Genomic DNA, 23,617 nt, shown 5'->3' with positions numbered 1-23,617 from the left:
GTATCAGGATAACATTTATAAAGGTTTTCAATTCATCCATCGCGATTAATGTTAATACTGTTGAACAGAAATGTGATTTAGACACAAATATTGTAGGCTTTAGGTCATTTTAATACATGTGTCCATGTAAGGTGTAGTATGGTGTCATAGAACACAACACAAAGCAAATCGTACATTTAAACACATTTAAAAATGCAAGTGCACATATAGTTACAAACCGATATTTCTACATTTTTAAAATTCAGTTTCTGCTGAGATTTCCCACAGCTTGTGTGTGCACATAAATGCACGTGAATATTACATTGTTAGAAATAAAAAATATATAAAGTGCATCATCAAAAAAAAAAGGAGACACGCCAACATACTACAATGTGTGCTATAGGGAATAAAACGACAGAAAACATTTTATTATAAATAGTATTCATATTAACACCACAGAGACACAAGAGGGAAATCATCATTTCCATTCCCACTGAATGTATTCTCCTATTTTTATATCAAGTACAGAGCAACACTTTGGGTCTCATTGTTCTGATATAGCAAAAATAAAAATAGACTTTCATTTTTTTCGTCTACTAATAACAGTCTGTCAGAGGGAACATAACCTGGATCTTACAAACTACCGGTTTATAATATACATTTATTTCACCTGTAACTATGATCAAGATGACCTGGAAGGACTATGGCGAGTGAATATGTTTAGCAAGTTCTGTATTAGTAGCTGCTCCCATAAGACACTTTGGAGTATTTGAATAAATACTGAAATGAGGAATGGTGACCCCCCTCCCTCTCCGTTCATGTGAGCATGCTGCAAAACAACAACTCTCTGCCCATTACGTACATCTAGGATACGTGTGGAATGCATATATATAAGTGAATATATTATATGACCACTGAAATACTGAACCGGGCCGGCCAGACCGCTCGGGTTTCTCAGTGTGCAGGCCGATACGATCCACCAGGTGGCGCTCTGGACAGCCATGTCCATCCCTCGGTGGTCTACGCTGTCATCTATTCTGTGTGTCAGTTTTGGCTGCTCACTACTGTTCTAATGTGTGCCAGTGTACATAATAAAAAAATGTCCCCAAATGGTGGCCACGGTATCAGTAGAAGTGCAGAACTCCCTGAATGTGGGAACACCAGGAGGCAGACTCAGATCCGAGCCCAACCCGTCCTTCCCTTCCTCTACACGCAGTAAAGGCGGAAGGACACTCCTGCAAGCTTGTGAGAAGAAGTTCATCACGTTCTGTACATGTTCTGTGGTTTTCTCCTGTCGTGTTACCTTCTCGTCTTGGAGTTCGTGTGCACATTTGCAAACACTGAGCAGACACCAACAAGCTTCTGTCGAGAAATGACGGAACCATACAGCCGCATATTTTAACAACTTTGCCACGTTCAAGAACAGAGGAGGACTAAAGCTTTGCATTCTGCACGATTTGATATCCACTCCAAAAGTAAGCTGGAATGTTCTTTACGTGCCCCCGCCTGAGCTGCTCATCTTCCCAGCTTGAGGAGGAACCGCGAGGCTTCTCGACTGGCTTCCTGTCAGAATTCCAGCCCGTGACTCTTCTGCTCTGGGAATCTCCTTCTTCGTGCTACTTGGCTGGGATTGGTCCTTGACAGGCACGACCTCAGTGGTGCTACCTGGCTGTGGGATAAGGCCACTCGTGGGTTGTAACCGTCCAGGACATGGAGCTGTTGGAGAAGGTGTGGGAGAAGGGGAGGGTGAATGTTCTTCAACGACCTCTAAAAGATGCTTCTCTTCCCAGTCTAGCATTCCCCGATAGCAGTTCACCCCAAGGCTCTTCTCCTGTCTCATCTTACCCAGGACCGGCACGAGACCCAGACCGGCACCTTTGGAAGAACCAGTTATAGTTCTTTTCAGTCTGGTCTCTGAAGATCTGCTCTGAACATCAGCTGCACCCATTCTCAGGGTTTCCCCTGCATCTACACTGCATTTGAGGGCTTTGGATGGTTCTTTAACTTGCTCTAGTTGCAATGCTGAGGCACCTTTCCCAAGCAGGGGACTCTGTTGGACTTCGTCAGGTCTCGCTTCATCTCGGTTTCCTCTGCTCTCTGTCTCCGGAGTCTCTCTGCATCTGGGTCTCTGTGGAGTTTGGAGGCTCGCCGGCTTGGCGGTTCTCTCCGACTGTGTCGGCCTAGCACCGCAAGGCACGATTGTGGCACCTGAAGTCCTGTAGATGGCGCTAGACTGCGAAGACACGACGGACGTTGTAGAGCCCGCGCTGGGAACAGATGCACCTTTGCTTGAAGCCGTCTCAGTTTCGTGGGCAATCTCACCAGTTGCTCCCGGCTGTGGCTCAGGAACGGGAGATCCAGGCAGCATGGAACTCTTCACGGCTGTGAAGAGACCTCCGGATCTCGGAGAACCCCGCCCGTTCCCTTTCTCTCTCTCTATGTCCCTCTCTCGGCTTGCGAGCAGTGCTTCTTGACTTCGGGGCGACTCTTGCCGGCCAATCTTCCTCACTGGTTTGACCAGTCTGCCTGTCCTTGGGGACAATGGGGCAGTAAGCATCGTGATGGTATTGACAGTGGTTGGAGAAGGGGAGGTGGTGGAGGCCGACGCCAGGTTCTCTCCTTCGGTCTCCAGGAGGCTCTGAAGGCCCGTCTCACAGTGGAAGGAGTCCTTGCGATAGTCCAAAAGGCCGCCCACAACTTCAAGACTGTGCTTCCGTAAGCCCACTTTCTTCTCGGCCAAGGACGAGGACGAAACGGGCGAGGACGAGGACAGAGGTGAGGCCAGCTTCTCGGCGGACTGCACGCGCTTCAGGAGGGGCGACCGCGGGGGCTCTGCGCTCTTGGGCCGCGGCCGGATCACTGGCGGCGAGGAGTGGTGCTTGGCGGGGAAGGTCTGGGTCGTGTGGGAGCTGCCCACCGTGTGACCAGGGAGGGGCGGCGGGGACGACTGCGTCGGAGAAGGGGTGTGGGCGAGGGGCGACAGGGGGATGTTGCCCGCGGACTTGCAACGGGCAGAGCGGTACTGGCGGTGGAGCTTGGGCGAGAGGCCGTGGAGGGAACTGGGACGAATGTGCTGCTGGGAGGAGGCGGCCGGAGAGTTGGGCGTGCTGGAGGCCGGAGAGCTACTCTGAGAGGAGAAACCTGAGAGAGAGAGAGAGAGAGAGAGAGAGACCATCAGTCATAGTTAACTGATATCTGAGTGTGAGGGTAAACTCTCAGCGGTGGCCTAGCGGTTATGGAAGCGGCCTTCAGCGGTTATCAGAAGGTTGCCAGTTCCAATCCCGATCCGCCAAAGTGCCACTGAGCAAAGCACCGTCCCCTGTCATGGCTGCCCACTGCTCACTCAGGGTGATGGTTAAATGCAGAGGACACATTTCACTGTGTGCACCGTGTGCTGTGCTGCTGTGTATCACAAGTGACAAATCACTTCTAAAGATGAAAGATGAGCTGTCCGAGCTCTCAACAACAACACTACATAGAATCACTCTGGACTCTTTGCACAAAATATCTGCTCTTTTTTTTTTTTTGTTGCTTTTTTATCTTTATACATTGGCTTTCTCTCATTTGCACACCTTCACCCCACTTGTTACACATATTTTATGTTAAGATAAGATAAGTTCAACCTTTATTAGTCCCACAAGTGGGAAATTGCATTTGTCACGGCAGAAAGTGGATAGAAACCGAAGTAATAGCAGCAAAAAATGTACAATTGAAATCTACACATGTGCAATGGGTACACCGGTACAGTTGGTAATTACCGTGATGCCGCTAAAGACGTAAAAGTGTAATATTTGGTTATGTTTGCAATATTGGTTTTCATTGTATACTTGCAGCATTTGCAATACTGTGGCAGTCGCTAAAAGCATTTCGCTGCATATCGTACCGTGTATGCGGCAAATCCAGTTTGAATTGGACTTACTCTCAGTAGAAGACACGGAGCGGTTGAGGGATGACAGACTACGGCTGGTGTGGAGAAGATTGGACTGTTTGGTGATCTTATGGAATAAAGAATTTCGCCTCTTGCTGCAGTGAAAGAGAGAAGGAAATATTGGAGAGAACGGACCTGGAGACAGACCTGGTACGGGTTTCGGGATGGTATACCAAGGTCATACCAAGGTCATTAATTAATAAACCATGATGAAAAATGCTTAATTGTGGCGTGCTGTTTGGAAAGAGAAATGCTCGTCTGCACCTTTCTTGTCCTTCTTTAGCAGCGGTCTTCTTGTTGCGTCGGGCCATCTTGCATTTGTTGTTGATCTTGCGTGCCGGGCCAATTTTGATTGACGTGTTCTCAAAGGGCGTAGTTGTCACCGTCACCTTACTTCCGCTCTACACCAAAAAAAAATCAAGGTAATATCGTTTTTGGTCCAACAAGGAGTGCTTCGGTACTGTTTTAGCCCACCTTCAGGATCAGCTCTACCACCTCGGTGTGGACCAACCCATGGACAGACTCCCCGTTGACGTGAGTGATGAGGTCACCAGCGCACAGCCCCGCCTCATGGGCAGGCCCTCCCGCTTCCACGTGCTGTGTGGACGGGGAAATAACGGCTCATTTAGGAATTAGAACGTTTGAAAAACCACAACAAGGCTCTCGCACCCTTCCTCACCCAAACGATGTGGTGGACGCTGTAGACGTCACTGTCTCCCATGTACACACGTATGGCTCGCAGCGTGAAGCCATATTTCATGCCTGAGCGCTGGATCGTGATTGGCGAGCGCAGAAGCGTGACGGTGGGGCAGCAGTCCCTGCCGGGGGAGGAGTCTCGCGATGAAGGATTGGAGGAGATGGAGCGTGGAGACATGGGACTGGCCAGTGGAGAGCTGACATGCTGTTCCACTGGAGGTGAGAAAGAACCAACGGAAACGAATGAGACGATGGTTTCTGCACTCTGGTTACCAGCAGTGTGCACCCATTTATTATAAATAGACAACCAACTCTCCTTCTCCACTCACATCTTTCCCGCAACATGTAGATTCCTTCTCTACAATATCAGACGAATCCGCCCTGGTCAACCCAGGCCACCCAGATCCTGGTTCAGTCCTTAGTAACCTCACGACTGGACTACTGTAACTCCCTTCTAGCTGGTCTACCACTATGTACCATCCGACCTCTACAACTCATACAAAACGCAGCAGCACGACTGATCTTCAACCTTCCCAAGTTCTCCCACACCACCCCTCTGCTACGTTCCCTCCACTGGCTCCCAGTAGCTGCACGCACCAGGTTCAAAATACTGATGCTGGCCTACAAAGCCAAACATGGAGTAGCACCATCCTACCTCACAGCCCTTATTACACCTCGCACTGCACCTCGTATACTCCGAGCCTCCAGTACTGCTCGCCTGGTCCCTCCATCTCTGAAGGTAAAAGGTAAACATTCATCTAGACTCTTCCCCTTCTTGGCCCCTCGGTGGTGGAATGAACTTCCAGCTCAGTCACTGAGCACCTTCACACGGCAGCTCAAGACCTTCCTCATTAGAGAATATTTAGATGAACTTGTAACCTTCTTCTTGTCTGACTGTGTATAGAAACTAGAACAGAGTGAATAAAAAGATTGTATTCATAGTTGGGGGTCCTAGTGAACCAGAACTGACCACTTCATCCATGGTGACATGGAAGCACGTTGTATGTGAATGGAAACATCAGGTTTGAGCAGTTTGGTAGGCAGCTTTTTGGATTTTTGGTATTGCTGATGTGTTCCAGAGGTACAGTATCACAAGCAAGGCACAACAGGTCTCAATCTCAAAGGTTCAAATATTTCACAAACATTACACCCCAAAACGAATTTCAAATGAACCCACGGGTCGTAGAGCACAGTTAGGCAACGTGGTCCACCGAGGGCCAGAGTGGGTGCAGGATTTTGGCGTCGCCGACCATGAAGTAAATGAGGGTGAAGAGCCTCTTCAACCAGCTGATTAAAAGTTCTTCTGAAACACCTGCACCAGCCCTCCCCATGGACCAGATTCCCCTCAACTGGGACATCTAGGACAGCTCGCGACTGGAACAGAGAACCTATGAGAAGAGCTCCCCTGGTGGTGATCAGTGGTACTGTACCTGCTGGAATCATGACTGACAGCGTGGTTGCAGACGCGGATTTGATGACCTTGTTACCAGGACGCGAGTTCCGTTTCTCCCCATCACCTGTCAGCTGCTGGTGCCACGCCCGACGTAGGACCAGGTCGTTGGTGGCCCGCTGTGTCAGCGGGTCGGTAGAAACTGCACCCTCTACTGGAACAGAAGGTGCTACTGGAGCTGCATTGGTCTCTCCTGACCGGGGTCCTTTATCTGTAAATATGGCAAACCAATTAAACTCAAAGTTAATGACATAATTATAATAACTTATGTATGTACAGATTATGCCCTTTTTCTGTTTCTCTCTGTACGTCACACCTCCATTAAGTGCAGTTGTAGGAAGCGTGGCCGTGACAGCGCCCTCTAGAGAGACCCCACGAGCCCTGAACGACGGATGGAGGGACGGAGGCTCGGCGTCCACTTCCAGGGTGGAGGCGAAGCGCTGCGTGTCCATCAGAGCCGAAAAGCGGCGCCTGGCCCCCAGGGGAGGACTGGCGTCACCGTCCGTGTACGAAGACTCTGAGCAGGACAGGCGCTTCCTGCGGGGACCACAGTCACAACATCTCACCACGGCGCATGGGATTCAATACACAATTTTATATTAGTCCATCCTTGTTTTAAATGTTTTATTTTATTTTACAGTTCTATTATTTAAGATTTGGAGAAAGGTCTAATGCAAAATTTCCAACTTAATACAACTTAACCCATTTTGGAACATATGACATCGTCCGCTTGTTACAGACCTTGGAACGAATCTTTGAATCAAACGTTTCACCAGGTTTTGACCATTTTTCCATATCACCATGAGAGGTTGATGGTAAAAGTGCTGGAGGATTTTTTATGGGCTCCAGGACTCACATCTCAGGTGAACCTGAGGTCCTCCAGCTCTTCTCTCTCAGGCTGAAGCTGCCCAGACTCTCCCTCTTCACCACCCGGTCATCGCGGTGACCCTTCGGCTCTCTTCGTATCACGGACTGCGTTTTCTGCTCCAGCTGGGAGAGCTGCTCCATGCTGCTGTAGACCTGGAGAGAAGAAAGTGAACGTGACGTGATTGTCATTGTGAAACACAGCACATGGTGACACGGTGAAACGTGTCCTCTGCATTTAACCCATCACCCTGAGTGAGCAGTGGGCACCATGACAGGCACCCGGGGAGCAGTGTGTGGGGACGGTGCTTTGCTCAGTGGCACCTTGGCAGGATCGGGATTCGAACCGGCAACCTTGAGAATTAGAAATATTTAACATGGGCCAGTGGTGGCCTGGCGGTTAAGGAAGTGGCCCCGTAATCAGAAGGTTGCCTCCAAGGTGCCACTGAGCAAAGCACCATTCAAAGTGAGTTCAAAGTGAAGTGATTGTCACATGTGATACACAGCAGCACAGCACACGGTGCACACAGTGAAATTTGTCCTCTGCATTTAACCCATCACCCTGAGTGAGCAGTGGGCACCATGACAGGCGCCCGGGGAGCAGTGTGTGGGGACGGTGCCTTGCTCAGTGGCACCTCAGTGGCACCTTGGCAGATCGGGATTCGAACCGTCAACCTCCTGATTACGGGGCGGCTTCCTTAACCGCTAGGCCACCACTGCCAAGGGTGACGGTTAAATACAGAGAAGCAATTTCCTTATAAAATATAACAAACAGAAAAGCCCGATATGAACGTTACTCTCGTGCAGTGGAGATTTGCACGTCTGCAGGGTGGTGAGAGGTTCACCGTGAAAGCCCCACCTTGCTGAATCGTGGGGAGCAGGAGGAGAACTGGCTGATCTCTACAGGCTCGTCATCATTCGTGTCCTCTTCGTCGTATGAGTTAATGTGGCGGTAGCGCTCGGAGCGCGCTGAGGGAGGAAGGACAAACAGGGCAGCGTCCTGTAACCGCACACACGTACACCGGTGGCCCGAACGTGGACAACTGGGGTCAAATCTCACTGTCAAAGTAGCTGGTGTCCTCCTCCGACTCCAGGTGGGGCACGAACTCGGCCTTCTGCCTCAGCAGGCTGTTCCAGTCCAGCTCGGCGAAGAACGTGTGCTGCTTCACCTCGAAAGCGCCCCCTAGGGACCACAAGGAGGACACGCGATTCGGTTGTAGGCGTGCTGGGTCATTTTAATGCTAATGAAGTTCCAGCTGGTGGTCCTCATGGTCATCGCGTACCTGTGCCCAGTCGCAGCAGCGGGTTGGTCTGTAACAGTGCCGAAATGAGGTTTTGAGTGTCCGCCGGTAAAACCTGGTCCCCCTCAGGCCACACGACGTCATCTGGTGGAGACAGAGGAGGCGGGATGGGGAAAAGTGGAGTTCACGGTTCCAGAGGGACGCGTGGACTCCTGAGCTCACCTGAGATCACTTGTCCGAACAGCTCCTCGGGCGTGTCCCCAAAGAAGGGCACGCAGCCGACCAAGAACTCATAGAGAATGATGCCCATGGCCCACCAGTCCACCGGCTTGCCGTAGCCCTGCCTCAGAATCACCTCCGGGGCGATGTACTCTGGAGTCCCACACACCTGGCAGAGGGAATGTTCCGGCATGAGACATTGGTCTCCTTTCGTCTTACACGCTGGCCACCATGTCACAGTGGGCTTTAACAGGCAGCAGGAGACCTGCCTGTTTGTCGAGGAACTCGCGGGCGTCCTTCTCGATGTGTCCCTCGTACAGGTTGGTGGTGAGGCTCATCAGGCCCATCTTGGACAGGCCAAAGTCGGTCAGCTTGATGTGGCCCATGGACGTGATCAACAAGCTGTGGACGGAAACAGGACTCGTACGGTTCTCACCAGGACCGGCTCCGCGAGGTTAAGAAATGGCCACTCACTTGTCCGGTTTCAGGTCGCGGTGAACGATGCCGTACGTGTGCAGGTACTCCAGCGCCAGCACGGTCTCGGCGAAGTACATGCGCGCCATCTCCAGCGGCAACGCCCCGATGCTCTTCAGCAGGGTGGCGCAGTCCCCGCCTGAGGAAAGGGAGTGTTCTTGTCATTGTGGAACCCAGTGGGAGCAGTGTGTGGGGACCTCAGTGGCACCTCGAACCCGCAACCCGCTAGGCCACCACAGGCCCCGACACAACATGTAATAAATGAATTTGTTGGATGTGATGACATGTCGGTTTGAGTGAAGGTGTCTGCTGCTGTAACTGGTCTGAATCAGGCACCTTCAGTGGGTGAAAAACGTTAAAAAATGGATTAAAGATGTTTTACGCACGTCTACGTTTCTGTCAGAACGTTGTGCGCCGCTGAGGTCTGTCCAGCTGTCTGGAGATCTGATGCTTTTTATGAATAGCAGTGAAGGGTGGTAGTAGCCTAGCGGGTAACACACTGGCCTATGAACCAGAAGACCCAGGTTCAAACCCCACTTACTACCATCGTGTCCCTGAGCAGGACACTTAACCCTGAGTGTCTCCAGGGGGGGACTGTCCCTGTAATTACTGTCTGTAAGACGCTCTGGATAAGGGCGTCTGGTAAATGCTGTAAATGTAAATGTGAATAAAACAGTAAGACGAGGACAGTCCTGTAAAGCCGGCCGATAAAAGGAAAGTAAAAGAGCGAGACAGACAGGATGTGATTCTCTGGCTGTCTGGCAGGAGCAGCGCTGACTCACAGCGTGTGGACTGACACGGTGTGACCTCCTCAGCAGTGTGTGTGTGTGTGTGTGTGTGTGTGAGAGAGAGATGAAATGAGCATGTGTGTATACTTCATTTCCAGCATTTACCAGATTACCAGACGCCCTTATCCAGAGCAACTTACCATCAGTAGTTACAGGGACAGTCCCACCCTGGAGACACTCAGGGTTAAGTGTCCTGCTCAGGGACACAATGGTAGTAAGTGGGGTTTGAACCTGGGACTTCTGGTTCATAGTAAGTAGTTCCAGGGACAGTCCCCCCCTGGAGACACTCAGGGTTAAGTGTCCTGCTCAGGGACGATGGTAGTAAGTGGGGTTTGAACCTGGGTCTTCTGGTTCATAGTCAGTAGTTACAGGGACAGTCCCCCCCTGGAGACACTCAGGGTTAAGTGTCCTGCTCAGGGACACGATGGTAGTAAGTGGGGTTTGAACCTGGGACTTCTGGTTCATAGTAAGTAGTTCCAGGGACAGTCCCCCCCTGGAGACACTCAGGGTTAAGTGTCCTGCTCAGGGACGATGGTAGTAAGTGGGGTTTGAACCTGGGTCTTCTGGTTCATAGTCAGTAGTTACAGGGACAGTCCCCCCCTGGAGACACTCAGGGTTAAGTGTCCTGCTCAGGGACACGATGGTAGTAGGTGGGATTTGAACCTGGGTCTTCTGGTTCATAGGCGAGTGTGTTACCCCACTAGGCTGTCTGTACCGCACTACCCCACTCCCTGTGTTCCACTACCATCCATACAAAATATGAACCGGACCTGCTTACGTTCACCATTTTATAATAAATAGTAATTCTAGATTTTTTGGTGGAATGAGGCTGTATTAGTGCTGATTAGGTTGATGATCCGGCGATGACCTTCTAATGTAAATGGACACTGAAGCCACACCGCAGATCCTTTTACGGGGACATCCTGGGTGGACGTGTGTGTGTGTCTCACCCTCCACGTACTCCATCACCATGCAGAGGTGTCTGCGCGTCTCGAACGAGCAGAACATGCTGACGACGAAGGGGTTCTCGGCGAAGGTGAGGATGTCTCGCTCCACGAACGCCTGCCGGATCTGGTTCCGCAGCAGCAGGTTCTGCTTATTGATCTTCTTCATGGCGAAGCGCTGACGAGTGTCTCTGTGCCGCACCAAATACACCGCCCTGGCACAGGGAGAGAGAGGGCGGCAATGAGATCCCAGGAAGGGGACAGGAGGTCCATGTCCGGGGGGGAAGGTCTCTGTTTCTCGTGCTGCTGATCATGCATCAACTCAGCACATCTAACACGTTCCTCACCGGAACAGTGAAATAAAGAGCTCTGATCGAAATGCAGCCAACTGACATGAATTATTCCCTTTTTCTCAATGAAGAATTAATAACTAATAACCAGAGTATGAGATGTTCAACTGCACCATGGAGAACATCCTGACGGGAAACATCTCAACCTGGTTCAGGAACAGCACCATGCAGGACAGGCGAGCCCTACAGAGGGTGGTTCCATCAGCTGAACGAATCATCTGTACCAAGCTCCCTGACCTTCAATCTATCTACAGCAAACGGTGCTGCACCAGGGCCAGGAAGATAGTGAAGGACCTCACCCACCCCAACAATGGACTCTTCTCTCTGCTGCGATCAGGGAGGTCCAACACAGAGAGGATGAGGAGGAGCTTCTTCCCGCAGGCTGTCCGAGTTCTCAACATCAACAGTACATAGAACTCCAGCACTTTCACCTCCAATCACTCTGGACTCTTTGCACCAAGACATTTTGCACCAGACCTCTGCTCTTTTCACTCTTTTATCATTAACATTGTCTTTCACTCATTTGCACACCTTCACCCTACCAGTTACACATATTTTATGTTAAAGACATAAAAGTGTAATATTTGGTTATGTTTGCAATATTTGCATATTGGTTCACTGTTTACTTGCAATATTTGCAATACTGTGGTCTATAACAGTCGCTAAAGCAATTCACCACATATCATACCGTCTATGACCGTGTATGTGACAAATAAAATTAGAATTTGAAATTTGTCAGGTCAGTTTATTAATGCTAACATCCCTCAAAGGTACTGTGCTACGTAAAAGCCCATATTCCACCGTATGAGTTACAATGAGCCGGTCCCTCCAGAATCTCGCGATAAAAGGCGAATTAACATAGTGAATGCGGTACTACACAGTGCGGTAGTGACTTTGGCTGCTGTGCAGTGGCGGTCCAGTATGAATAGTTCCTGACGGGTGGATGTGAGAGTGGGGTTTTTGGGGGGTTTTTTTTGCGGCAGTGACATCGAACTTGCAAAACAGCAATCGCCCAAACAGTGCACGCCGCTGGAAGCCTCCTCCCTTTCTCCAATACAACCGATGCGGTAAAGGGTTCTACTGTCCCCACAACATCACCAACAGTGGCGCAGGTCCACAGTAGGTGGGCACATGCAAATGAACTGGCACTGTTCCCATCCAATGACACTTCCTTTCAGTGGTAGCCAACATTGATCAAACATGATTAAATTGATTTCAAGTGAAAGTGAAGTGATCCGTCATTGTGAGACACTGCAGGTGAAACGTGTCCTCTGTATTTAACCATCACCCTTGGTGACAGTGGGCACCATGACAGGAGCAGTGTGTGGGGACGGTGCTTTGCTCACTGGCACCTTGGCGGATCGGGATTCGAACTGGCAACCTTCTGATTACGGGGCCGCGTCCTTAACGGCTAGGTCACCACTGGCCCACTTGTCCATATACAACTGAAATGTGTTCCATTTTTTCCAGAGTGGGAACCGAGACCGTGGACCGCAGTGTGACGCCTCCTCACCCGTAGGCTCCGTTGCTGATGAGTTTGATGGTCTGAAAGTCTGACTCACATGGCGGCTTTTTCATCCTTCCTTTTCCCTACAGAGACAGAGAGAGAGAAACAGTGAGCATAACAAGACTAGATTGTAAGTCAGTGTCATTTTTTCATCCGTTTATGCTTGTTTTTGACAAAATGTCCTGTTGTTATGACCAGTTGTGCTGATAGATCAGCGCCTGAAACATGAAGATGTAATATAGAAATACACAAGGTCACCAGCTGGAAGTCTGCAGAGTTTCCGTCGTTCTGTGTAATTCTAGTCCTGTCCTCTCCTGTTCTGTCCTGTCCTTCCTCAGGAGCACACTGGTAAGTGATCGGGATGCCTGAGGTGAGCCTGGATCAATAAAGAATTCATCCATCCATCCATTCACCCACCCTCCTACCTATCTACATATCTATCCGTCTATCTATTAGGGACGAGCGGTCGTGAGTGTGGAGATCCCCTCCCCAGATCATCAAGGTATACAGATCCAAATATTCCCACGTTCCCACTGCTTTAAAGCGACGAGCTCACCTCAGTGGAGTCATCCGTCTCCGGGGTGTGTGGACCCTCGCTGTCGTAGCTCTCCAGAGCCACCATCTCTGTGCACACAAGGAAAGACAAACACATGCAAGTTCTACAGGAGATCTTCCCTACAACTGGACGTTTGCAGTTCTAACCTGTTCACAGTGGAAAACCAACGTGGCCTTGTTACGTTCTTCAAAATACAAAGAGGAGATCCAGCAATCAGGTTGCCATGAAGGAGCTAAAGCCACCAACTTCAGGGTCCAGAACAATGTGGCAGAGGAGCGGAGCACCGTTTGAGATCCCAACCCAACAGTCTGGACCCGCGAAACCCACATCTGACCCCATCTCCTAATCACTCACTGTGCAGATAAAGGATGAGAAATGGGAGCTCAGCAAAGTTGAGTCCATAAAAGCGACTGGACCTGGTGGTGTACCTGGAAACCTCTCTCTGGCTCAGGCCTCCATCCCGTCCTGCCTGAAGTCTTCCACCATCATCCCCAGTCCTACAAACACACCCGCCACCAGCCTCAACGACCACCGCCCTGTCACTCGTCCTTACGCCCATCTTCCCCAAGTGCCTGGAGCGGTTGGTCCTCCAACACATTCAAGCCTGCCTGATCCCCACCAGATATACGGTAAACAGATCAACAGAGAAGACCATAGACATCCACCTTTACAATGCGCCGTGTCTCCTGGAAAATTAGCAGAACGTTGTCAGAACTTCATCCACTTTAATACCATCATCCCTGTCTAGCCTTGGTCTTACGTCTCACTAACTGATCACAGACAGTCAAACTCAAGCTCTGGCTTTAAACACCAAAAGACATAAGAGACCATCCTGGACTTCAGGAAACACAGGGCAGATCCATATTCTCTCTCCATCTACAGCAGCCCAGTGAGAGCGCCTGTACCTTCACCTTCCTTGGCACCAGTATCTCTGATGACCTGTCCTGGTCTGCTAACACCAGAGCTGTAGACAAGAAGGCACAGCAGCACCTGCACTTCCTGAGATTGCGGAAGAGGAATAACATCATCCAAAACCTGCTGGTTACCTTCTATCGTTCCTCTATAGATCTACAACGTCTCCAGAAGAGTGGAAGTGACTGTCATTGTGAAACACAGCAACACAGCACACAGTGACACGGTGAAATGAGTCCTCTGTATTTAACAGGCGCCCGGCGAGCAGTGTGTGGGGACGGTAAGGGACCTCAGTAGCACCTTGGCGGTTCGAGATTCTAACCAGTAACCTTCTGCTTACGATTCTGCTTCCTCCCCGCAATGCCACCATGGCCCCAAGGCAACGCAGAAGATCCTGTACATCTCGCTACCTCAGTAGAACCTCCTCTGAGAAGACCACCATCCCACCCACTACCTATCTGAGCTGCTGGCCTCTGGAAGGCGTTACAGAGCGGACTGTCCTCTTCTCATATTGCGGGGTTTTATTTCCTGTCCTGTTTGTTTTTATATTATTAGGACCAGAAGCCCTGCGTGTGCCTACAACTCGTCTGGACGTTCTTATCACACCTTATAACAGTACACAGCTCTCCGTCTCACAGCTGGACCTTACCCTCCAGCGGGTCCCTGGTGAGACCCAGCTGGTTGATGATGTAGCGAGGGATGTCTGTCTTCATCAGCTGGCCTTCTTTAGCATGGTCCTCTGCTGCTTCCAGCAGGTGGTAGAACTCCTCCGGGTTAAACTCCTGAGAGAGGGGACAGATATAAACACGACCCTGGCTCCTGGTCCACGTTACTGATCCATGCATCCAGACATGGGTCCGGTCCTTGTGGTTACTGCATTTTATATATATACATATACAGCAGGCTGCTCTGATCAGGGATTTTCAGAATTAACGTTCAGAATTAACTGTAACATGTTCATGAAGGTTTGGCAGAAATATTGTAATAATTGTAATAAGAAATAGTTTAAACGTGTATGGCCTTACATTCCGTAGTGACAGGGCCAGTCCCCTTTGGAGAAACTCGGGGTCAGGGGGACACAGTGGTAGTAAGTGGGGTCTGAACCTGTGAGTTTGAGGTGTTCTGGTTTATAGGCGAGTGCTTCACCCTCCAGGCTACTACCAGCCTATCACCTCCTTGTCAGTGTAGTGGTGAGAATCCATTTACATTTAGAGCATTTACCAGACGCCCTTAGCCAGACTTACAGTCAGTAGTTACAGGGACAGTCCCCCCTGGAGACACTCAGGGTTAAGTGTCCTGCTCAGGGACACAATGGTAGTAAGTGGGGTTTGAACCTGGGTCTCCTGGTTCATAGGCAAGTGTCTTACCCACTAGGCTACTACCACCCTAGAATCCATGTTAATGGGAGACTGGGGTTTGACTCCCTGATATTATATATATATACATGCATACACAGCTTTATATTTCATACTTGCCGGATAGTTTGGTGTGACTGACTCTGAAATGTCTGTTTCCGTGGTTTCATTTACACGTTTGCAGGGCGATTTTTTAGCTCTCTGATCAAGCGAGTTGGTGTGAATATATTGTCTGACGGGGTAACGTGAAGAATTTGGAGAATCTTTTCTCAGTTCTGGGTGAAGGTAATGAACCCATCTGACAGGGACAAAGTCAGACGTCTCTCCCTGTCCCCCCTCCGGGCTCATTGAAAGGGAACATGGACACAAGCGCAGCTGTTGAATACTAATATCATCGTACAGCACAAGCTGTCTCCTTGGCAGTGTGTGTGTGTGTGTGTGTGTTATACCAGGCATTCCAGTAGTCTAGCTGGGCGTGAGATGATGATGAAAAGTTTCTTCACTAATTCCGTGACGAAGGTCAACTCTGAACTTTCTGATCGTTCATATGCCTGGGAAGGAGAAAGGAGAAGCTCTGCACTATCAGTCCATAAAGCTCAAAAACATAAAAGTACAAGCAGCAACGTACGTCATGCAGCAGTTTCTCCAGGTTCTCCTGCAGCTCACAGAAGTAGTCGGAGGTGATGAGCCCCTGGTGGGATTTGGTCAGGCAGTCTCTGGACAGCCCTGCGATCTGGTGGTGGATGAAGCTCAGGACCCCGTCAGCCAGTTGAGGGAGGCTTTCTGGAGCGTTGGTCTGGATGAAGTCCGCCAGCCGCTCCTCCATCTGCGCGGTAGCCTGCATGCAAACGGGAACATTTTCAGAATTTATATATTTCCCAAACGGGCATTCTGCTTCAGACGATTCTGTGTCTGAGCAGAACATCTATAGATGATTGACTTTTTTACATTGACCGACCTTAGGAAAGCGCTCCTTGTACACATGGTTCATCATGACGATTTCATTGTCGTAGCAGGATGGTGAGCGCCCAGGACTAGAGAGCAGAAACAGAGTCCCGTTACGGCCATTCGTTCATCTAGTGGCCATCCACCAATCAGAAAACATGCTGTAGTTTTTACTGTTCGTGGTCACCTAAGGCTGCGTGAGCGTGGCCGGATGTGTGGTGAGCGCCGGCCATCGTCGTCAGTGACGCTCTCGCTGCTGCCGAAGTGTTTGGACAGGAAGTGCAGCTCATCTGCTGTGGGCTGGAATGGCAGCTGATGTAGCCGCTCCTGAGAGGAGCTGGAGGACTGAGGGAGGGAAGAAGAACTCAAGCGTTCACCATTGACCCAAAACACCGAACCCAACACTGAACCAAACCCAATCCAATCCGGCAAGGAACCAAACCCAATCCGACTCAACAAGGAACCAAATCCAATCCGGAACCAAACCCAACCAACCCAACACTGAACCAAACCCAATCCAATCCGGCAAGGAACCAAACCCAATCTAACCCAACCCGGAACAAAACCCACCCAACCCAACCCGGAACCAAACCCAATCCAAACCAACCCAGAACCAAACCCAACCCAGCAAGGAGCCAAACCCACCCAACCCAGCAAGGAACCAAACCCAATCCAACCCAACAAGGAACCAAACCCAATCCAAACCAACCCGGAACCAAACCCAACCCAGCAAGGAGCCAAATCCACCCAACCCAGCAAGGAACCAAACCCAATCCTACCCAACAAGGAACCAAACCCAATCCAACCCAACTCGGAACCAAACCCAATCCGAACCAACCCAGCAAGGAACCAAACCCACCCAACCCAGCAAGGAACCAAACCCAATCCAACCCAACCAGGAACCAAACCCAATCCAAACCAACCCAGCAAGGAACCAAACCTAATCCAACCCAACCACGAAAACCCATTGCTTTTAATTCTTGTCTGCTTGTCTATTTGTGTCACATATAAATGTATTGTGCTCTCCATATTCTATTCTTGTTTTTAATTATATGCCTCACTGAGTTGACTGCACCTTAATTTTTTTTGTTCCTTGAAAAGTGACAATAACAATAAAGATTTATCTGACCTTATTTGATTTGAAAAAGTCTGATCTCAAAATGTTCATGACAAGATTCAGTAATTAAATACAACCTGAAGTAATCATGTAATATAAACCAATACATTATCAATAACTTTCATATTACTAATGAAGTGGTAATTAGTGTACAGGACCATGACTAAATAGAGGGTCAAAAAACCTGCAATGCTGTGGTGCTGGAGATAGACACGCCCGCCCCACAATCCCACAATGCCTCTCATATTCAACATGTAAATGTATGCAACAACATTGATATTCATTTGGCGAACCCACACTTTACCGACTCTGGGCCGATTCCAGAAGAGCAAAGTCTCATATCTGGATATCTTATTACCGGAATAAAAAGTGACCCTCCCTCTGCTCCTGAAATATTCAGCCCTCACTGCAGCGTTACTTTAACCTGGACGCCGGGCGGAAGGTTCTGGTCCCAGACCAGTAATCAGAGAAGATCTCCTGCAGGCCCCGTGGGCCAGAGAAAGCCACGCCGACAGGGACGGTGACAGATGGCCCAGTGGGAGGAGCCCGGCAGATCTGGGAACGCACCGTGGAGCTGGGCGTGTTGGTGCCATATCCGGAGGAGGGGAGAGAGGCCAGAGACCAGCGGCGGCCGTCCGACCTGCAGAGGAGAGAAGCAGATATCAACGCCGGTGAAGCTTCCCGGACTAAACTGAGAGAGGAAGAGGAGGAGGAGGAGTCTGTTCTGGGCCACGGCTCACAGCTTCCCTAACATAACTGGAAGTGTGTGAGAGAGGGAGGGAGAGAGAGAGAGATGGAAGACAGAACAGATAGAGATAGAGGCTGTAAATGTGTGTGTGTGTGTGTGTGTGTGTGTGTGTGCTTGTAAACACGCCTGAACCTTGTAGACCTCGAGACTCATAAATTCCGAGGAACATTTTTCTCCCTCTTATGTAAAAATAAACAGAAATATATCAAATTAATCATGAGCCCCAAATAAACAAACAACACGGGAGAGGGTGGAGTGTGTGTGTGTGTGTGTGTGTGTGTGTACCTTCTGGATGAGGCAAAGCAGAAGTGAGCAGGAGCGCTAGGAGAGAAGTTACGAGGACTGTCCAGTGGACTGCTGCCTACAAACACACACAGATAATACACACCGTACACAAATATCAGCGCGTGTGTCTGTGTGAGAAAGTGTAAGTGTGTGTGTGTCGTGTGTGTACCTATATGTCCAGGTAAAGGGGAGTGTGGGCGGGGCAGCGTGGGGGACGTGCTGGTCAGGATGAGACTTTTCCTGTTACTGGTGCGACAGCTGCAACACACAGAGACACGTAAAATACACACACAGAAAAAAGAGAGGGAGAGGGAGAGAGAGGTGAGAGAGGGAGAGAGAGAGGGAGGGGGTGAGAAGGAGTGAGAGGGAAAGAGAGAGGTGAGAGAGCGAGAGAGCGAGAGAAAAAGAAAGGACGAGAGAGTCAGGTGAGAGAGCGGTGAGAGAGGGAGAGAGAGAGAGAGAAAGCAAGGATGAGAGAGGCAGGTGAGAGAGGGAGAAATGGGGTGAGAAAGGAAGGTGAGAGAGGGACAGAGAGATTGAGATAGGGATAAAGCAAGGGAGAGACAGGGAGAGAGAGAAAAAAAGCAAGAAAGAGAGGGGGGGCAAGAGAGAAATAGGCAGATGAGAGTCGGAGGGGGAGAGAAAGCGAGGGAGGGTACGAGATAGAGGGGAGGGTCGAGAGAGAGAGACAGTTAACCCAACCACAGCGTAATGAAACGGGACTGATATGAGTTTCAGAAATTGATTTGATTATTTGCCCTGAGACACTGAGCTCTAACTGCGTTACCCACCTCACAACAGGACAGACCTTCCTGCCAGTGTGTGTGTGTGTGTGTGTGTGTGTGTGTGTGTGTTATTAATACGAATATGAACAGCATATGTTGTCTGGAATTCTGGGCCATTTACACCATTTTGTATTAAAGGTGCAGTACTGTGCAGCAGGGGCGGGGTCCACCTAACTCCGCCTTAAATAGGTCCTGTATGTTGCAAACCAGCTGGGACATGGGCGTGGTCCCCATGAACTGACCCATACCAATAAACACAGCACTGATGCTCTACTGAGCCACACCCGCTCTGACTCCGCCCTCAGGTGGACTGAGCAAGGCATTCTGGGAACTTGCAGCTCAGCAGCATTTGGAATGTCATGTGAGTCTCTGCTCACATTGCTCAGGTTGTTCTACCAACGTGCCACATTCACATCTGGGACCATGACACACACACACACACACACACACACATGAGGAGTTTCGTAAGGACACTGTGAGAAAACACATGAGATGTGAAGTGGAAGCCTGAGGAGGCGAATCCACAGAGAGGGGATGAGAGAGAGTGAGTGAGAGGGAGGGAGAGATGATGATGATGATGATGCTGCAACGTTAATGATGTACTGAGATTATAATATGAATGAGTGCTTAACCTTCCTAATGAACCCTCTAAAACACACACACACACACACACACACACACACACACAGCTCTTCTGCCATCTGTGTATTACAGAAACCAGCAGAGGAAACAGCAGCATGAAAAAACACGGACGGCAGCGAGGATGCTGAAATATTTAGTGAGAGTGCATTAAGCACAGAGAGTGTGTGTGTGTGTGTGTGTGATCTCAGTGACATGACACACTAATGCACACACTGAGTCCAGAGAGAGAGAGAGAAACTGAAATCATACCTTCCCTCATTCAGTCTGCCAGTTTGGAGAACACACAGTTTTGTGTAGATTTAGACCAATAAGTAACATAACTCTGATGCACAACTGAATACTAATGAGCATAACTTCACCAACCTAAAGAGGCAGTACTCACACACACACCCACACACAAAGTCCAGAACCCTTGTGATAAGTAAATGATGAAGCTGTAATGTGGCAGTAAACGGAGTTGGGGGCCTCAGGGGACCAGTGTTCCCTCCACCCGCCTCCCTCTATGACAGAAATGTGGGCGGCTGTTATCTTCATCATCATCATCATCTCCATCAACAGTCACACGGCTGGTCCTGAACAGACACACACTCAAAATATTACAGACATTTAACATTAAAACACTTGGAGACTATGTGTATGTGTGTGTGTGTGTGGTGTGTATGTGTGTGCGTGTGTGCACGCAACAGTAGCAACCAACCATGTATTGATCGACAAAAACGTCAACAGTACTATAGCAACCAGAGTTAATATCCCTGCCTGGTTGCTTTCAAATCTGACCCTTAAAACAAGGCGGGCCTAACCTAAACAGAATCAGAGCCCCGCCCCAAAAACCACAGCGCTGTGACAACCTCAGTGACTATCACAATCAAAACTAGAGCCCCGCCCCAAAAATCACAGCGCCACGACGCCCTCAGTGACCCTCAATCCAAACAGAGTTAGAGCCCCGCCCCAAAAATCACAAGCGCCACGACGCCCTCAGTGACCTCAATCCAAACAGAATTAGAGCCCCGCCCCAAAAATCACAGCGCCACGACGCCCTCAGTGACCTCAATCCAAACAGAGTTAGAGCCCCGCCCCAAAAATCACAGCGCCACGACGCCCTCAGTGACCTCAATCCAAACAGAGTTAGAGCCCCGCCCCAAAAATCACAGCGCCACGACGCCCTCAGTGACCTCAATCCAAACAGAATTAGAGCCCCCGCCCCAAAAATCACAGCGCCACAACGCCCTCAATGACCTCAATCCAAACAAAGTTAGAACCTCGCCCCAAAAATCTCCCCGGAACTTAATCCAACTGAGAACTTGTGGTCAAGTTCTGACAAAAAGGTCTAAACCACTGAAGCAGGTTAACAAAATGATGGGATGATGAAAACTATCTTGTACGGTATATAAACTGGAGTTTTTAAATTCTCACGTACAAATACGTGTGAACGCGGGAAGGAACCGGTGTTGGGGGGTCCTGGCTTTTCAGGCAGGGGGGCATCAGGGAACTACTGCACCAGATAGACCCCCGGGGCCACCCGAGTTGAATCTGTCTCTCTCTGAGGGGCCCCAGATCCTGGTTCCTGGCACCATCGTAACAACTACAGCTTCAGGGATCTTCAGATGGACCAGTAGCATCATGGACATGCAGTGTAGACCATGACACTCTGGACTAAACCTACATCTGCACTGTCCAGTACGTCCAAACATGGACAGATGCTGTTTTATGTACAACTTTGTTGTTTTGCTTGTTGGACTGGTTCTCTTCAAATAATTTAAAATCCCACTTCATACCATCGTGTCCCTGAGCAGGACACTTAACCCTGAGTGTCTCCAGGGGGGGACTGTCCCTGTAACTACTGACTGTAAGGTGCTCTGGATAAGGACGTCTGGTAAATGCTGTAAATGTAAAGGGTCTTAAAAAAGTATCTTCATTAACATTCAATGAATGAGGCAGAAGGACCAAAGGTTCCATTTAATTACAGAGGAGAAATATTGGTGTGTGTGTGTGTGTTTGTGTATATATATATATATGTGTGTGTGTGTGTGTGTGTGTGTGTGTATGAGAGAGAGATATATGGTGAGGTCACTTTGACTCAAGTGCAAATGTCACTTAATACCCCCCACTGAGGATCTTCTTCTTCTTCTTCTGAAACGTGAGAACACGAACACACACACATGCTTCTTATCTTGAATTCATTTTCAAATATTAAAATAGGATTCTGCTACAGAGTCAGTCAGACAACACACAGACACACACACTGCTGAGTTTAGAGCTAAGCTGAGTCACGCTGGCCTTTCTGATCAGGACTATTGACGAGCTTCTTTCTTCTCCCTCTCTCCCGCACTGCTGTCGATCGGCTGCCCGGCAGGGGGTCACCCCACAGCATGTCACATGACCTTGAACTGTCACCTTAAAAGGCCAGGACACAACAAAAGCACTTGTCTGAAAGTGGCACAGGCGGAAGAGAAGAAAAAGTGTGTGTGTGTGTGTGTGTGTGTGTGTGTGTCTCTAGTGAACAACAGATTCTGGTTAAACGTGGTTAAAAGGGACGGTGACGGGCTCAGGTCACATGGTGTCTTGTTGCTAAGCAATGAAGGGTGAGGACGACACAAATAGAAGTTGTGGATTTTCAGTTATGGGTGGAGGCAAAGTGAGACCCACACACACACACACACACACGCACACACACACACACACAAAAGACCATTCAGCAATTCATTCACACACTCAGCAGCAGTGTGAAAACAGGTTTATTTAAACCAATGATGGCTAAGAACTGTGTGTGTGTGTCTGTGTGTGAGTGTGTGTGTGTGTGTGTGTGCGCGTGCAGCCTTTTCACACCGTCTTTGCTCTGTTAATCCTACTTTTTCACACTTTTCTCAACGCTCAGCAATCTTCCAGGAGCTAGATGGTCTCGTCAGCAGTAACATAGAACACACCAAACACACACAATTTACAGTAAAACCACACGACACACATTAAACACACAACAGTTGGCATCTCGGAGAAATCCATCTGGTCTCCAGCAAAATGCATGCTGCTGCAGGAGGTGGAACTTCACACCTCCCTTGTTCCTCACTGATTCCAGGAGCAGCAAACGTGCAGAAACTTCCCATAATACCGATGGCGGGAGGAAACTCGCACGGATGTCGCCGCATGATATATAGATGTATATAATCTACAAACTTTCCGCCCCGCCCACCTCAGCAGTAATGAGATGCCACGCCCAGTCCACAGCGACCAATGGGAGAGGAGGGGACAGAGGGCAGGGGGACAATGAGATTAGCGACGAGGATTTAACAGAGAGAGCGAGATGATGGCATAATCTCCGTAACCAAGATGAGTCCCGCAGCAAAAAAACACTATTAAACTCAGAATATATAACGTTTAAGAAAGACACCGTGTCCCATAATGCAACGTTGAGCAGGAACTAGTTGGACAATTAACCAACTTTGGTTGGTTTGGTTTGTAAACTAGGTAGTGCGGACGTGGCGGTGACTTCAGCTCCCTTCGTTAACTTCAACAATGACACCAACGTCACCGGCCGCACCGTCACCTGCACAACAACCAGCAGAGACCCCAACTACTGTTACCATGACAACCACTACCGGTCCAGACCCATTCTGATCCCCATCTTCACCCATCACATCATCATCACAGCACCACACACGCCGATTCCTGCATCATCATCATTATCATCATCATCATCATCGTTTTACCTTTTCGTCCGGCGGAACATGTTGCTAGCGGCAACAATCTGGCACTCGGAGAGATGAGAATGAGAGACTGTGCAGCGGCTCCTCTCTCCCTCCCTCCCTCACTCTCTCTCTCTCGCTCTCTCTTCCAC

The 23,617-nt window shown here is 49.5% G+C and overlaps 1 protein-coding gene across 6 annotated transcripts; it reads right to left on the bottom strand.

Moving 5' to 3' along the window:
- Positions 1-90: 90 nt before the first annotated feature.
- LOC114776065 (microtubule-associated serine/threonine-protein kinase 1-like) lies at positions 91-23,617 on the bottom strand. 6 transcript variants are annotated; one of them, XM_028966675.1, is made up of 27 exons: positions 20,168-20,374; positions 20,035-20,049; positions 18,528-18,616; positions 18,359-18,434; positions 17,893-17,965; positions 16,396-16,553; positions 16,222-16,297; positions 15,892-16,101; positions 15,713-15,814; positions 14,558-14,690; positions 12,997-13,064; positions 12,447-12,523; positions 10,590-10,798; positions 8,852-8,990; positions 8,647-8,779; positions 8,381-8,546; positions 8,201-8,302; positions 7,978-8,100; positions 7,777-7,886; positions 6,910-7,073; positions 6,370-6,590; positions 6,034-6,264; positions 4,587-4,816; positions 4,382-4,504; positions 4,172-4,308; positions 3,899-4,002; positions 91-3,120 (listed from the first exon to the last, which is right to left on the bottom strand). In XM_028966675.1, the coding sequence occupies exons 1-27, from the start codon at positions 20,335-20,337 to the stop codon at positions 1,472-1,474; spliced, it is 5,088 nt and encodes a 1,695-aa protein (XP_028822508.1). In that variant the 5' UTR covers positions 20,338-20,374; the 3' UTR covers positions 91-1,471. The 6 variants fall into 6 exon arrangements, with proteins under 6 accessions (XP_028822508.1, XP_028822510.1, XP_028822511.1 ...); XM_028966677.1 differs by having other exon boundaries at positions 6,121-6,264; XM_028966678.1 differs by lacking the exons at positions 20,035-20,049; positions 20,168-20,374 and adding an exon at positions 23,490-23,617.

Source organism: Denticeps clupeoides, unplaced genomic scaffold (genome assembly GCF_900700375.1).
Source record: "Denticeps clupeoides unplaced genomic scaffold, fDenClu1.1, whole genome shotgun sequence".
NCBI lineage: Eukaryota > Metazoa > Chordata > Actinopteri > Clupeiformes > Denticipitidae > Denticeps > Denticeps clupeoides.
This window is presented reverse-complemented; position numbering and strand designations above follow the sequence as displayed.